The 13,333-nt window shown below is 40.2% G+C and overlaps 1 protein-coding gene across 1 annotated transcript; it reads right to left on the reverse strand.

The window, feature by feature from the left end:
• Window positions 1–1,561: 1,561 nt before the first annotated feature.
• Window positions 1,562–8,235, reverse strand: LOC132774535 (serpin B3-like). Its single transcript, XM_060774725.2, has 9 exons — window positions 8,147–8,235; window positions 7,658–7,842; window positions 6,182–6,280; window positions 5,589–5,804; window positions 5,308–5,454; window positions 4,709–4,826; window positions 4,239–4,390; window positions 2,977–3,144; window positions 1,562–2,806 (listed from the first exon to the last, which is right to left on the reverse strand). The coding sequence occupies exons 2-9, from the start codon at window positions 7,823–7,825 to the stop codon at window positions 2,411–2,413; spliced, it is 1,464 nt and encodes a 487-aa protein (XP_060630708.2). The 5' UTR covers window positions 7,826–7,842; window positions 8,147–8,235; the 3' UTR covers window positions 1,562–2,410.
• Between the last annotated feature and the right edge of the window lie 5,098 nt (window positions 8,236–13,333).

The raw sequence follows: 13,333 nt of genomic DNA on the forward strand, positions 1-13,333 counted from the left end.
TAAAGAGTCATTAAGAACCTCATCACATGGAGGCCGAGAAGCCGGGGGAGCGGGGGACAGCAGGGGAAATCGTGTGGGCAACGTGCTGCTTCATCCCTTTACTGTGGTTGGTCATGGGATCCCTTCCCATGACATTTCCCTGCTCTACCCAACTTCCTCCTGCATCCTCCCTGGCTTCTTCTCTGTCCGCCAGCACCGAGTCCTGCCAAAAGTAGCCCTGCGCCATCTGCTGGACTTTGGTGGACTCTGTGTCGACAGCATGCCACCTCACCGAGAAGAAGAGAAGACTCTTCTCAGCCTCTATTGACATTGATATTACAACAGACTGACAGAAGCCTTGTTTTTTAAGCATTTATATCCCATCCTTCTCAACCCCCTGGGAGGGGGGGGGGAGGTTCACAGTGTCTTACAAACCGGCAACCATTAGATGCTAACAGCAAACAAACAATAACAGTACAAAACAGACGAATATTAGATAAAACAACAGAATTATAAATATCCACTAAAATATTAAAACACAGCCAAGCCCAAATTCCAATTCCAAATCAGAATCCAAAGTTCGAGTCCGAGGTCTAGCAATTGTCAGTTCTCATAAGTCATTGCAATTACTGCTAGGTAGCTATCTGAATGTTTGGTCCCAGAACTATGATTTCAGCTTTTTTTCTAAAGGAGAGGAAAGAGCGGGGGTCACCCTGATTTCACTGGGGAGTGTGTTTCATAGATGGGGGACCACCACCGAGAAGGCCATATCTCTCGTCCCCACCAGTCGTGCTTGTGAGGGTGACAGGATCGAGAGCAGGGCCTCCCCTGATGCTCATAAGCTCCAAGGTTGATCATAGAGGGAGATACGTTCAGACAAGTAAGCTGGGTCAGAACCATATAGGGCTTTATAGGCCAAAACCAGCACTTGTGGATCAGCAGCCAGTGGAGCTGACATAACAGGGGGGTGGTATGCTTCCTGTATGTCGCTCCAGTGAATAATCAGTGGTCAATGGTTCCCAACCTTTGGTTCTCCGGGTATTTTGGACTTTAGCTACCACAATTCCCAACAACTGGTAAGCTAGCTGGGATTTCTGGAAGTTGATGTCCAAAACAACTGGAGGACTAAAGGTTGGGAACCACTGCTGTAGCTGGAGCTCCTGTATTGAATGGATGAGGGGTGTACTTGGTGTCCTTGGGGCCCCTTTCAACTCTATTATTCTGATTCTATGATTCCATGATTAAACCCCAGATTTCTTAGTGGCCGTTCCTCCCAACTTCAAAATAGAACATCACATAATTATTATTATTTACTCAATTTCTTGGATGCCTATTTCTAAAAAAAAAAAAGTTTTAGATGTAGTGCATTAGAACTAGGGAAAATTATATCCCCAAATGTACTGTAGTACCTGAATATACCTTGTGCAAGCCTTTTGATTGGGCTTTTTTTTTTTACATTAGATGAACAGGCCTGTTATTAGAATTCACACTTTGTCAAAGCAATGCCATACCCAGAGTTTTATTAAATGCTTTCTTTATTAAGATATTGGCAAAATAAAGTTTGAGTTGTGGGGGTGGGAGAGAGAGAGAGAAAGATTGAGGTTCACATATTTCAAAGAAAAACAACAATTTGCTGTCACACAGAAAGATTTTCACTCATGATGTTTTCCCTGTTAAAATTCAAGTTAAAGTCTACAGTTAAAAAGCACAAATCCATATCCACCTACACAAAAGAAAATACCACTCAGTTCAATCAGGCTTACTCCAAGTAGTTTAATAACCATCTAATGCTGACTTTAGACAATGATAGGGAAGGTTGGCAGTCCAAGAGGTAGGGCATCCCACCACAAAGTAAGACTAAGCCTTTTTGCACCACAAATTGGAATCGGAATTCAGTACAATTCAGGTTAGAAGATTTCAGAGTGAATATTTTAGTGAAATAGGAAATGTGATCTCATAACACATTTCCTGTTTCACTAAAAAACCAATCCTAAGACAAAAATCTGTCCTAAAGCACACCTCCCAGAACTAGGTTACAGTCCAAGGAGAAAGTACAGCTTTGGATATTGTGTTTCTTTAAAGGTTTTTAAGAGACAAAAGTTCTCTCCACTTTCCAAACTGCAAACTTTCAAAAATAGCTGCCATGCTAAAAAGCTGAGGCCATTTCTTGAGGTCAGGAGGAAGGCTATTCTATAAAAAGCGCAACTGATATAAATGGCCAGAGAAAGAAATGCCAGTTAAACAAGGCACAAAGCCCTGTCCCAATGTGAGAATTAGGCCCACCACCAGGTAAAAAGTCTCTTTCCTCCAATCTCTTGAATGAATTGCATTATAGAGAATGAAGGAAAGAGCAAGAAGATCCAGAGGACTGCCATTGTCAAAAACATATTGGTGTTCCATTAGTTTCCCTGCATGGATCACAGGAGTTCCTTTATTCTGGTTTTGCAAATCTGCCAAGGGCAAGGATGCTTTGGGTACAATTATGATGGACAAAGTACAGGAAGGGATGGTTGGCCACAAACTCCAGGACTTCCCGATTTTGACGCCTATCCCGGGGGCAACGTGGGGAAGCAGCTGCCTCTTCACCACCCTCCTCATCAATCTCAAGGAATGTATCATGGACCAGTAGAGTAAGAGCAACTCCTTCTGTGCATGTAGCTCGAGAGAAATCAGCTTTCTCGGGATCAGCTAGATCATGCAGAGCCAGGTATTCATGGAGGTAAAGACTCTTCTCCAAGCTGAACTTGGGAATGAAAACATCTACCTCCTCAGGCTTCAGGTGGCAGGACCAGTCAAGCAGATGCTCGTGGGTCAGGGCATCTTCCAGCTAGAAAAACAAATACACAATTGTTGTGAGAACCTTTCAACCTAATGGGGCTTTGCTAAGAAAATACCCTTGCACCAACATTGTCTGATTGTTTGATGACTAGAGATGGGCTAGATCCATAAAGATTTTGGGCAAATGGATGCAGTGAAATGTGGGAGAAGATGCATTACCTGTTCAAGGGCTTCTTGGGTGCAGTCAAGTGGAAGCAAAACGAACAAGCTCCATTCATGGTCTTTATAGGGGATCTCAAGCACTTGCACTTGAGTGTCGCAAATATTAAAGGTAGCTGTGTTGAAAATACCCTTCCTGTTCATCAGCTGCACAGAATAGCAAGTTTTCTGAAAAGAGATACAGAGAGAATGGGTTAATGTAAAATGTAAAAGGGAGCCATCCTTTTGATTTCATTGTGTAAACTATATTATTTGGGGGAATATGAACCTCAAGTCATAGGCTACAATGTTAAGATTATTGAACCAAAACCAAGATCCAATTGTTTGCCCAAACTACTTTAGATCGATGGAGAACCCACTGTTGAGTATTTGCAGAAATGTTTATTTATAATCATCACTGTATAAATCTACTCTGCTTGGAACTAGATCCAAGTAATTATATTTTCTGTACATCAGAATTGAAAATAAAGGTCAACATCTGTCAAGCATTTTAAGTCCCCCTCTCTCATGAAGAATAATATGTTTAACTCTGCAAGAAAGGCATAAAATATACAAAATATAACCAACAAATAATATCCAGAAATGATAAGCAATTGCTTACTTTGAATTAGTAACTATGAAAACTGAGACACAGTGTGGTGTAATATTTTTAGCTATGATTCTAGAGATGACAATTCAATTTTCCACTCAACTATGGACACCAACTAGGTAAGTCACATACTCTCAGGCCCAGAAAATCTCCTGCTAGATTTACTTTATAGGGTCGCTATAAGTAAGAAATGACATGCAGGTACACAGCAACAGATATTTGTTTGTTTGTTTGTTTTATACCCCTCTTTATCTCTCACAAAGGAGACTCACAGCAGCTCCTGTGCAGGAAACTATCCCTCCTGTGCAAGAAACTATCATTTCCATCCACTACCAATGCTTAATAATTAAATCAGGTAGGAGCTGCTAGACAATATGGGGCAGAGGAGAGAGATTTTATCCAAATGATCACTTATGCCTTGCCAAAAGTAGTGATATCCACCACCCTATTGGAAGCAATGGGGCTGGCTATCTGTGATTCAGTGTAAATTGCATCACTACAATATGAGACTTTAGCACTTTTAACTTTATTTGAATGGCAGTTCTGATTATCTAAGCCAAAGAGTGGAACAAACTCTCTGTATCAATTCCCACAACGAACTTGCAAGGTTATTCTTTTCCACTCTGCAAAACTGAGAGACAGAAGCTAAGTACATAAATAATACATAACTCACCGCATCTGCACAGTGTGGGTAGAATGGGGCATCTACTGTGAGTGTTTTGTCAAACTTCACATGCCATTCTCCCTTGAAGTAGAGAGCGTTCACTTTCAGGAGCTGAGCAAGACAGTCAAAGCTGCCCTTGGGGAGGAGAGACTTGATTTTACCTTGCAACAAAATGAATACAATACTTTATTTAGTTTACTGCATTTTTATCCATTACATTTGACTCTGAGTCAATGCTTCAAATATATCAAAATTACTTTTTTCTGGGATTTGGGGAAAACATAAATCAGCATGGTTACCCTTAAGATGTTTGACACTACCACTCCCAATATCTCTAGTCAACTCATTGAAAAGAACAGGAACAAAAAGCTAGGATTTTTCAGTCAGTCTGACTGTTCAATTAATTAGTGCTTTTTTGAACAACCATCTTGGGACCAAAAAGTTATATAAAGATGAATGAATGGATGATGTATTCTTACCTTGTGTCTTGACCTCAACCCAAAGGTTTATGATTCTCCTCACTTCCTCGGGAGCATTCTTCAGATCAGCTTCAGCCACTTCTGACCAATACAGTTTCAGAGCACAGTAAATAAATTTCTGGACAGAAGGAGTGGGGTGGGAGAGAGATTATATATATATATATATATATATATATATATATATATATATATATATATAACATTTGATTACAAAATTATTAGGAATATTGTAAACTGATCTCAATGACTTGCAAACTAGAAAAGTTCTTATCAACCTTCTAAAAGTCAAGAAAGGAATACAGCTTGATTGACATCTGTGGACAAGGTGCTCCAGGAAGCAAGACCAGGCATAGAAAAGGGATTACTAGTTTCTAACTAACTCAAAATTCTACTAATTGTCAGAAAGTCTATAAAACTTTTGCTGAGGGACCACTTTATAGAAAAGCATCCTTAAATTATCTGAAGGAATGAGACAAAGTTTTGTTGATAGAAGTAGAGAGAACCCATTGATGTTAGAGTTCACTCAAGACCTGTTGATGAGAGATTTTGGTCCCCATGCTGCAGTGGACCCATCGGGGAATTTAAAATCAGAGAGTTACCTCAATGAAGTCAATGACATGGTCTCCATAGAGCTTGTTGGCAAAATTCAGAGTATAGTTGGTGCTGGGTGCATTCAGGGTTGCAAGGATTTTGCTGAATGCAGTATGGACTCCTTCGGGTGTCTCACACTCATAATCTGGAACATTCTAATAATGAAAAAGGAAGGGTTACCTCTGAGTCAATTGTAGAACTAGCTCTTAAATAGCTGCTCTGTTACGATTTCTTGATATCTTATTGAAAACAGAAAATGAAATGTAAATATTGACTCAATTGTGCTTACTCTTTCAGGACAAGGAGAGCACTCAGGCTCAGGACGGGCTCTTGGTCTTTCGCATTCTGGCTCAGGACGGGCTCTTGGTCTTTGGCATTCTGGTTCAGGACGGGCTCTTGGTCTTTGGCATTCTGGTTCAGGACGGGCTCTTGGTCTTTGGCATTCTGGCTCAGCACGAGGTCTTGCCTTGGGGCAGGATTCACTTCTTTGTTGTGTCTGTTGTGACTGAAATGAAAGGAACAGAAATTAATAGTCATGTCAAGTTAAAGACGTTTAAAGAAAGGCAAATCCCCTTTGCATAAAGTCAGATTAACTATTCAAAACCTTTAATAAACATATCTGATATGTATTCTGCATAACACAACTGAAGAATGCAAATAATTCACTCATAACCATATAATGTTAATGCAACTGAATTCAATCACACACACACATGTTTGTTGGGAATGTGCCTGTGAAAAATGATATCTTTCAGATATAATTCTCTGCAACTGCTATGGAATTCCGTGCTGAGTTATTTGATGCTTTTCAAGTTAGGCTTGGGTAAATATGGTAGAGGAGAGATATACAAAACTATAATATTTAGGCTTTCAAGTAGCTACCTTGAGTGTGATTGCTGATCTTCCAAAGCTTCTGGCTGCTGAAATATATCTTTTGTGTTTGGATCCATCACATTCTTCCAGTTCATCCCAGTGCAGGATCTTGGGGGGAAAAATTGTAACGTTGCTTCAGAGTTTCCAATCATATAAAAAACAACATTGGTTATATTGATTTCTATGCTTCTTTTTTTTTTTTTTTTACTCCTTAGCTCCCTTATACTACAGTGGTGCATCTAGTTAACCACAAAATAGATGTCATGCTGTATGACAGTCTTGTGAATGATGAAGCATGTATATGATACCTTATCAGAGTCATGCCAATTTGATAATCCACATTGATGATGAACTCTTTGGCATGGTATTGGTAAGTATCCACCGGCAATGAACCATTGTGCCGAGGAATTTGGGGAAAGGTTCATTTTCTATATATTTATGTATATATTGACTAAGAAATATAATCTGCACACACTGAAGAAAGCCATATATGGTGCAGATTTTATTCCATGCCTAAACATTTTAAAGCATAGTGACATAAGGTGAGATTTGAAGGAAATTAAATAGTAAATTAAAAGCTAAAAGAACTCTTCAAACAATTAAACATTAAGAGCCCACTATATACAGTGATCAAAATATCAGATATGCTTTTCAATAGAAATGCACAAATGTTGTAAAAGAAGGGAGATTAGGGTAACCGTTTTTATAAATCTGTGTACAACATAACACTCTCCAGCAAAGTCTTGTAAAGGAAAGTTCAAGAAATACACACTGCACAGTATATCTATAAAGGTTAAGACTTATGAGTATAATCCATATAATGTAAGACATAACTTTTTAAACTGTTCTACTCATGACCCCTTTTGGCCCAAGAAATGTTTATATGAACTTGAATAAAATAGGTATAAAATAGGTATATAAAATAGGTATAAAATCAAATATTTAGTTATCACAATTTGGCATCTGTAAGGTTTGCTAAACAGGCGGATTCTTCTACAACTGAAGTATCTTCTTCAGAGTCCACTATAAACACTGCACAACATTGTTTGCCAGTATTTACACTGTATATCTCAGTTCTGCCTTCCTTTGCAATTTAATTTGAAGGACCTCATCAGGTGAGGCTTGGGAAGTGTCCTAGAACACTTTCCCACTAGTCCAGCAACAGATGGGCAGTCTACCCATCCCACAATGTCACTGGACTTCTGGTGAAGGCCCCGCCCACAACTGGAGTGGAAGCATCGTATGTCACTTCCTTTCCAATATGGGAGCCTGCCTGTAATGGGTTGGCTCCAATGGGGGCTGTATGGACCCTCACCCGAGTGTGATGAGAGAAGCAATGCTGAGAGGGAGCAGTGTGCAGGGTGACAGATTCACCCTGCTGCTCCTCTGTTCAACAGTGAAGCCAGGCAAAACTGGCTTATGTGATAAGGTCACTGGTCCAAGATGTTTGCCAGTTAAACTAGCCTTCTATTTATTGATGCCTACCTTCTCAATCTCAGCTGCCTGTTCACATCCAGATGCAAGGGCAAGCAGACCAAGAGATGAGGTAGCATTCACAGGGGCAAACAGGAGGTTCTCACATGGGTGCTCCTTCCTCAATGAATGGTAAACGTCAACAGCAAATTTGGCATTGGCTTCAGGAAGAGTAGTCATGATGAAGTTCAAAAGGCCTAAGGGAAAAGCAAAAACTCTTCAGTATTGTGCAATCTGTCAGAATGTTCTTTCAATCATATTTAAACAGCCCAACTCATTGAGATGAAGCATATTGTTGGAATGGAACACAGAGCTATAATCTAACCATCTCCCCAAGCTACACTTTCTACATACTTATGGGATACCATTTAATATTGAGGTGAAACATACTGTTAGGTACACACTACAATAATCTAGCCATCCCTCCAAACCATAATTTTGAAGTATCTGTGAATCACTCAACACAAGGATACCTAAAGAGCTGAAAGGAAGGTTCTTTACCTAGACCTCAGCAGAGATGATCAGAGACTGTCAGCTGAGTGAGATGTTCTTCTGCTGTGAAGTGCTGGTATTTATACTGATGTTCAGACACCCCCACAGCCATTAAAGATGCTTGCATTTCTAAATCTGCAACAGTTTGATTAAATATAATTTACATAATGAAAATATGTAAACTGGACCTTTGCAATCTTCTAACATAATTATCATAGAGTATTACATTTACTGCATTTATGTAGTATAATTAGCTACACCTCATATACTGCAGAGTGTTGAGATTGCAACACTGAAAGTTGCATCCTTTCTGGCTTCAAAGCACTTTGTGTGTTGATAATGCAGTGCACTCCAAAAAATAATCATTTTCAGTCTTTCCACTATATCAATATACCCTAAAGCCAAGAGTTTCCAAGAAGACTCCCGTAAAGGAATGCTCTGTGAGGATCTCCATTGAGGAAACACAAACTAAGGATTATTCTCTTATCTCACCCATCATGTCATCATTATGCTTCCTGGAATATTAGTTCGTGCTTTGAAAAATCCAACCAATTTATCTGTGGAAGGACCACCAAATCACTTGGATTTTCCAAAATATCAACCAATATTCCCAGATTTTATCTAGGCTTTAGGAGAGACTGGAGTTAAGGCTAGAGAGGATGGACATTTAGTTGTACTCCCCAGCAAAGTTATATTAATACAACAACTGTCAGAAGTTCACCAAGGCCATTTGGGGAGGGGGATCAAACCTTTTTGATATCTGCAAATATTTGTTTAAAATGGAGAGGGAACATTGGAGTCCTCCTGTAGTTGTTATCATTCCTCCCTAGGAGTGCTCAGGCATGCAGTAGGCTTGTGCATTTCAGATAAACCTTGATCCATTTCTGCTGGCCAGATTCCGGTAGACCCCTGTATCCCTTTTCACACACCTTCCAAAAATGGGCGGGTAGCTGGATAGTTGTTTTCATTTCGCAACTGGAAAAAAATGGCTAAATCTAGCCGTTGGTGACAATGGGGAACTTATGAGGCTCCCCTTTCCGTTCCTGGACATTTTCCTTTCTTCTGTTCATGGAAACCTGGGTTTCAGCAACAAGTTTAAGGAAGCAGATACAGCTTGTGTAAGACACATCATGGCGTTCTTCTATTCCAATTGGCACACAGGCAGGGCTTACAGGAAAACTCAGTGTGAGTAGCATGTGGCAGCCTTTTTGCATGCCACGTGATGCCAAATAGAGGGTGAGGAGTCATGATAGGCTGCCACGTGGTCCCATCATGGACGAAAAACATGATGGATGGCCCTTGCCATTATGGCCATCCAGCCAAGCCGAACAAGTTGGATTGGCCGAAGGAAAACAGCTAAAATGGATCCACGTACAAGCCTAAAGTGCTGTCCAACAACATGTGGAAAGGTGCATGTTTCCCATCCTTGGTTTATATTCTTCATTGGATTATTACTCCAAGACTCTTCGATGTTTCTGTTGGAGCTTAAGGAATCTTAATATGTGGTTTTTTTCTTTCTCCAGTGGCTTAGATTGGTGGATGGGAGAAGAGGGCTCAAAATACTGACATTTTTGGAGTAGTTATCTGAGACCTAGACCAGAAAAACCAATTTGTGCTAAGTTATGAGAGTGCCTTCAACTTTCAGTCTCGTTCTTTCTTTGCAAGCAAAATGATATTGCAGGGCCTGGTTGGCATAGAGGGGATTTTTCCACAGATATGCCACATTTTTGAAATTGATTGCAACAATCAGACTGAAGCCACAGTGGGTTAAAACCCTCCACTTTCTTCCATGTTCCCAGTCTGGATGAAGCCACCAATTTTCTTTTATTTTGAATGCCCCATTCATACAATTGCTAATGTTATAGATGGGATCTCATATGTAGCACTCACTTGTGGTATGAAGAAGTATAATACAGGGACTCTATCGCTGTCATACTGATTGCTGTGCAGAACTTGTCAAACAGGCAGGTCTTTTCATAGAATCTTAGAAACAAAGAGTTGGAAGAAACCGCATGGGCCATCCAGTCCAACCCCCTGCCAAGAAGCAGGAAAATCTCAATCAATCCACCCCTGACAGATGGCGATCCAGCCTCTGCTTAAAAGCCTTCAAAGAAGGAGCCTCCACTACACTCCACTGCAGAGAGTTCCACTGCTTACAGTCAGGAATATCTTCCTAATGTTCAGGTGGAATCTCCTTTCCTATAGTTTGAAGCTATTGTTCCACATCCTAGTCTCCAGGGCAGCAGAAAACAACTCTGCTCCCTCCTCCCTATGACTTCCCCCCACATATTTATACAGGGCCATCATGTCTCCTCTCAGCCTTCTCTTCTTCAGGCTAAACATGCCCAGCTCTTTAAGCTGCTCCTCAAAGGGCTTGTTCTCCAGACCCTTGATCATTTTAGTCACCCTCCTCTGGACAAATGTCAGCTTGTCAACATCTCCCTTCAATTGTGGAGCCCAGAAGTGCACACAGTATTCCAGGTGTGGTCTGACCAAGGCAGAATAGAGGGGTAGCATGACTTCCCTGGATCTGGATACCACAATCCTATTTATGCAGGCCAAAATCCCATTGGCTTTTTTAGCCACTGCATCACATTATTGCCTCAAGAAATTGTTTCAAGGAAGGAGTGTCAATTTCAAATCTTTTCAATAGCAATGGAAATGACATGTCATCGCTTCCATGTTGCTGTAGCGGTAGCTGTAAAGGCACAACCCTCTTGAGCACTAGAGGAATCCAACATTTCATGATGAGCTCCGTCAGACTTTGTACCATATCCATTAATATACTATGCACTATATTAGGAAACTCAGTTCTGCCTTCTATGGACAGTACAGCAAAAAAAGCTTGAGTCTCTGACTTCAAATTAATTCTAATGCAAGAAAATGTATTCATTTCACCTTGTTGACACTGCTGTACAAATAAATAGCTGTCTTCTGTCTGACTTGTGAGAAGAAGGCAGAATATAAATAGATATGCTTGATAATAAGGGGCTAGCAAATTTTTCAAACATATCTTGTTGGATTTTTGTCATTAGATTTTGCTTTAAAGGAAAGGATACTGATACCCCAAGAATGGCTGATTCTTCCCCCCTCCCCCCCCCCCCCCGAGGCAAATATTTTGCAGAATGGATTCCACCAACACACTTCAACTTCTCTCACCAATTAACATCTTCATCAAGAATGAATAATCATTTCTGCCATTTAGAATCTCATTCAGCAAAATACACCTCTAATAGCCAATGAGACCAAGGCAATGTCAATGTAAGACAGATTTACTTTGTAACTCCTGCAGTAGACCTGGTGTATAGCCAGTTTTGCAGCAAAATGTTGTTTTCCATTGTTAATCCAATAGAAGGAAAACTACAATTGTGATCCTTGTGTTTTTGAGATGTGTGGATGTAGTTTTTTGAGGCACCAGCATCATTTGGGAGAGAAAGTCTAAAGACTTTCTAACACTTACTAAATTAAGCACCCTAGGATGCTTGCCAGCCACTTGAAGGGCAGATGGCCACACATCCCCATGACGTCCCTCAAGTTATGGCGGAGATCCCACCCCAAACCAGCATGGAAGCATTCTAGGACACTTCCTTGTCAACATGGGAAGGCTCCCGTGTTATCCTGGTTCCACTGGAGCCAGCACACTTCTGCTCCGGTTGGGTGACGCTTCCCCCATGTGATGGAGGAAGCATCATCACATCTGAGCAATGTGCAAAGCGACAGAGTCGCCTGGTGTATCATGGGTGTGTGTGTGTGTGATAAGGTCCAAAGACCTTGTAAAACTACAACTGCCAGGATTCCATAGCATTGAGCCATGGCGGTTAATGTGGCATCACACTGTATTAATTCTACAGTGTAGATGAATCCCTTATTTAGAACATGATTAATACTTCAGTATTGCATATCCATTGCAGAGTAGCTTTCCATACATTGCTGAAGCACGGCTCTCATCATCCCTGACTGAGGCTGACAATGCTGGATAGTTCTGATAAGAGTTTGAATCCTCTCAAAAATGGAGATTCAAATGTTTCTCCCCTGCTGTACACATTATAACATTGGAGGATACATATTTTCTGCTTATGCCAATATTATAAAACTAGCCAACCCCTGCCACGTGTTACTGTGGCCCAGTCTGTGTATATGTGTTTTTTGTGTATATATGTGTATATGTGTGTGTATATCTTTGTGTATATGTGTATATAGGTGTGTTTGCATATATGTGTGCGTGTGTGTGGTTTTGTGCAAGAGTTGTAATGTATTTTTTATTTTTTTTGGCTTTTTAAGTCTCTTCTGCTGTGTTTTTCAGTGTTTTATGAGTGATGGTCACTTGTTGGTCTGATAGATGTATTGTGTCCAAATTTGGTGTCAATTCGTCCAGTGGTTTTTGAGTTATGTTACTCCCACAAACTAACATTACATTTTTATTTATATAGATAACCAACATTTTACTTTTGAGATTCTGTCAGACTTATCTGTTCTTTTCATTTCATTTTTCAATTTTTTCCAAGTTATAAGCATGACACAAAAAGAAACCAATATTAATATGTACATACTATGGCTACAGAATGGCTTCACTATCAGTGACAAGCTGACTTTAATGATGATTCAAATATTCCTGATTGTACTCATTATATAAAACTACTGAATAATGCCCCCTCTTTCTTAATTTACATGCATTTCCTTTTGTATATTACAACAGGATATTTATGAGTCTGTCCTCATTTCACAACTTAAAGCTTTGAGATGAGTGGTTTTTATAGGAAAACATTTCTGCCTAGACAATCTGGAGACATCTAGGTAAGCACGTTTGCAGCACTGAGAGTGGGTAACATCAGCAGAAAACCATGCAGATAGGAAACGGAATAATATTATCTCTTTTGATATCTGCTATCCTGATGAAGCAATTGGCACATCTCAGAGGGAAATGTAAAAATTATATGTTGGCAATGCCCCAAGGCAAGAAGGTCGAGGAGTGGTGTAGTTAGGCAATGCTAGGCTCTGGACATAATGGCCTTGATGTAGACTCCCTCCTTAGATATTAATGTGCACATTATTTCACTTAATAATGTTGCATAATATGGTAAGCCAGTAATGACACTTGGACCCTACTGAACACAAACAGGAAACAGAAGATGACACCACCACTGGCAATCCTGAAGCAACCAACCAGCTATTGAGGTACCATCATCATGGTTGATT

The sequence above is a fragment of the Anolis sagrei genome, chromosome 4 (genome assembly GCF_037176765.1).
Source record: "Anolis sagrei isolate rAnoSag1 chromosome 4, rAnoSag1.mat, whole genome shotgun sequence".
Classification (NCBI taxonomy): Eukaryota; Metazoa; Chordata; class Lepidosauria; order Squamata; family Dactyloidae; genus Anolis; species Anolis sagrei.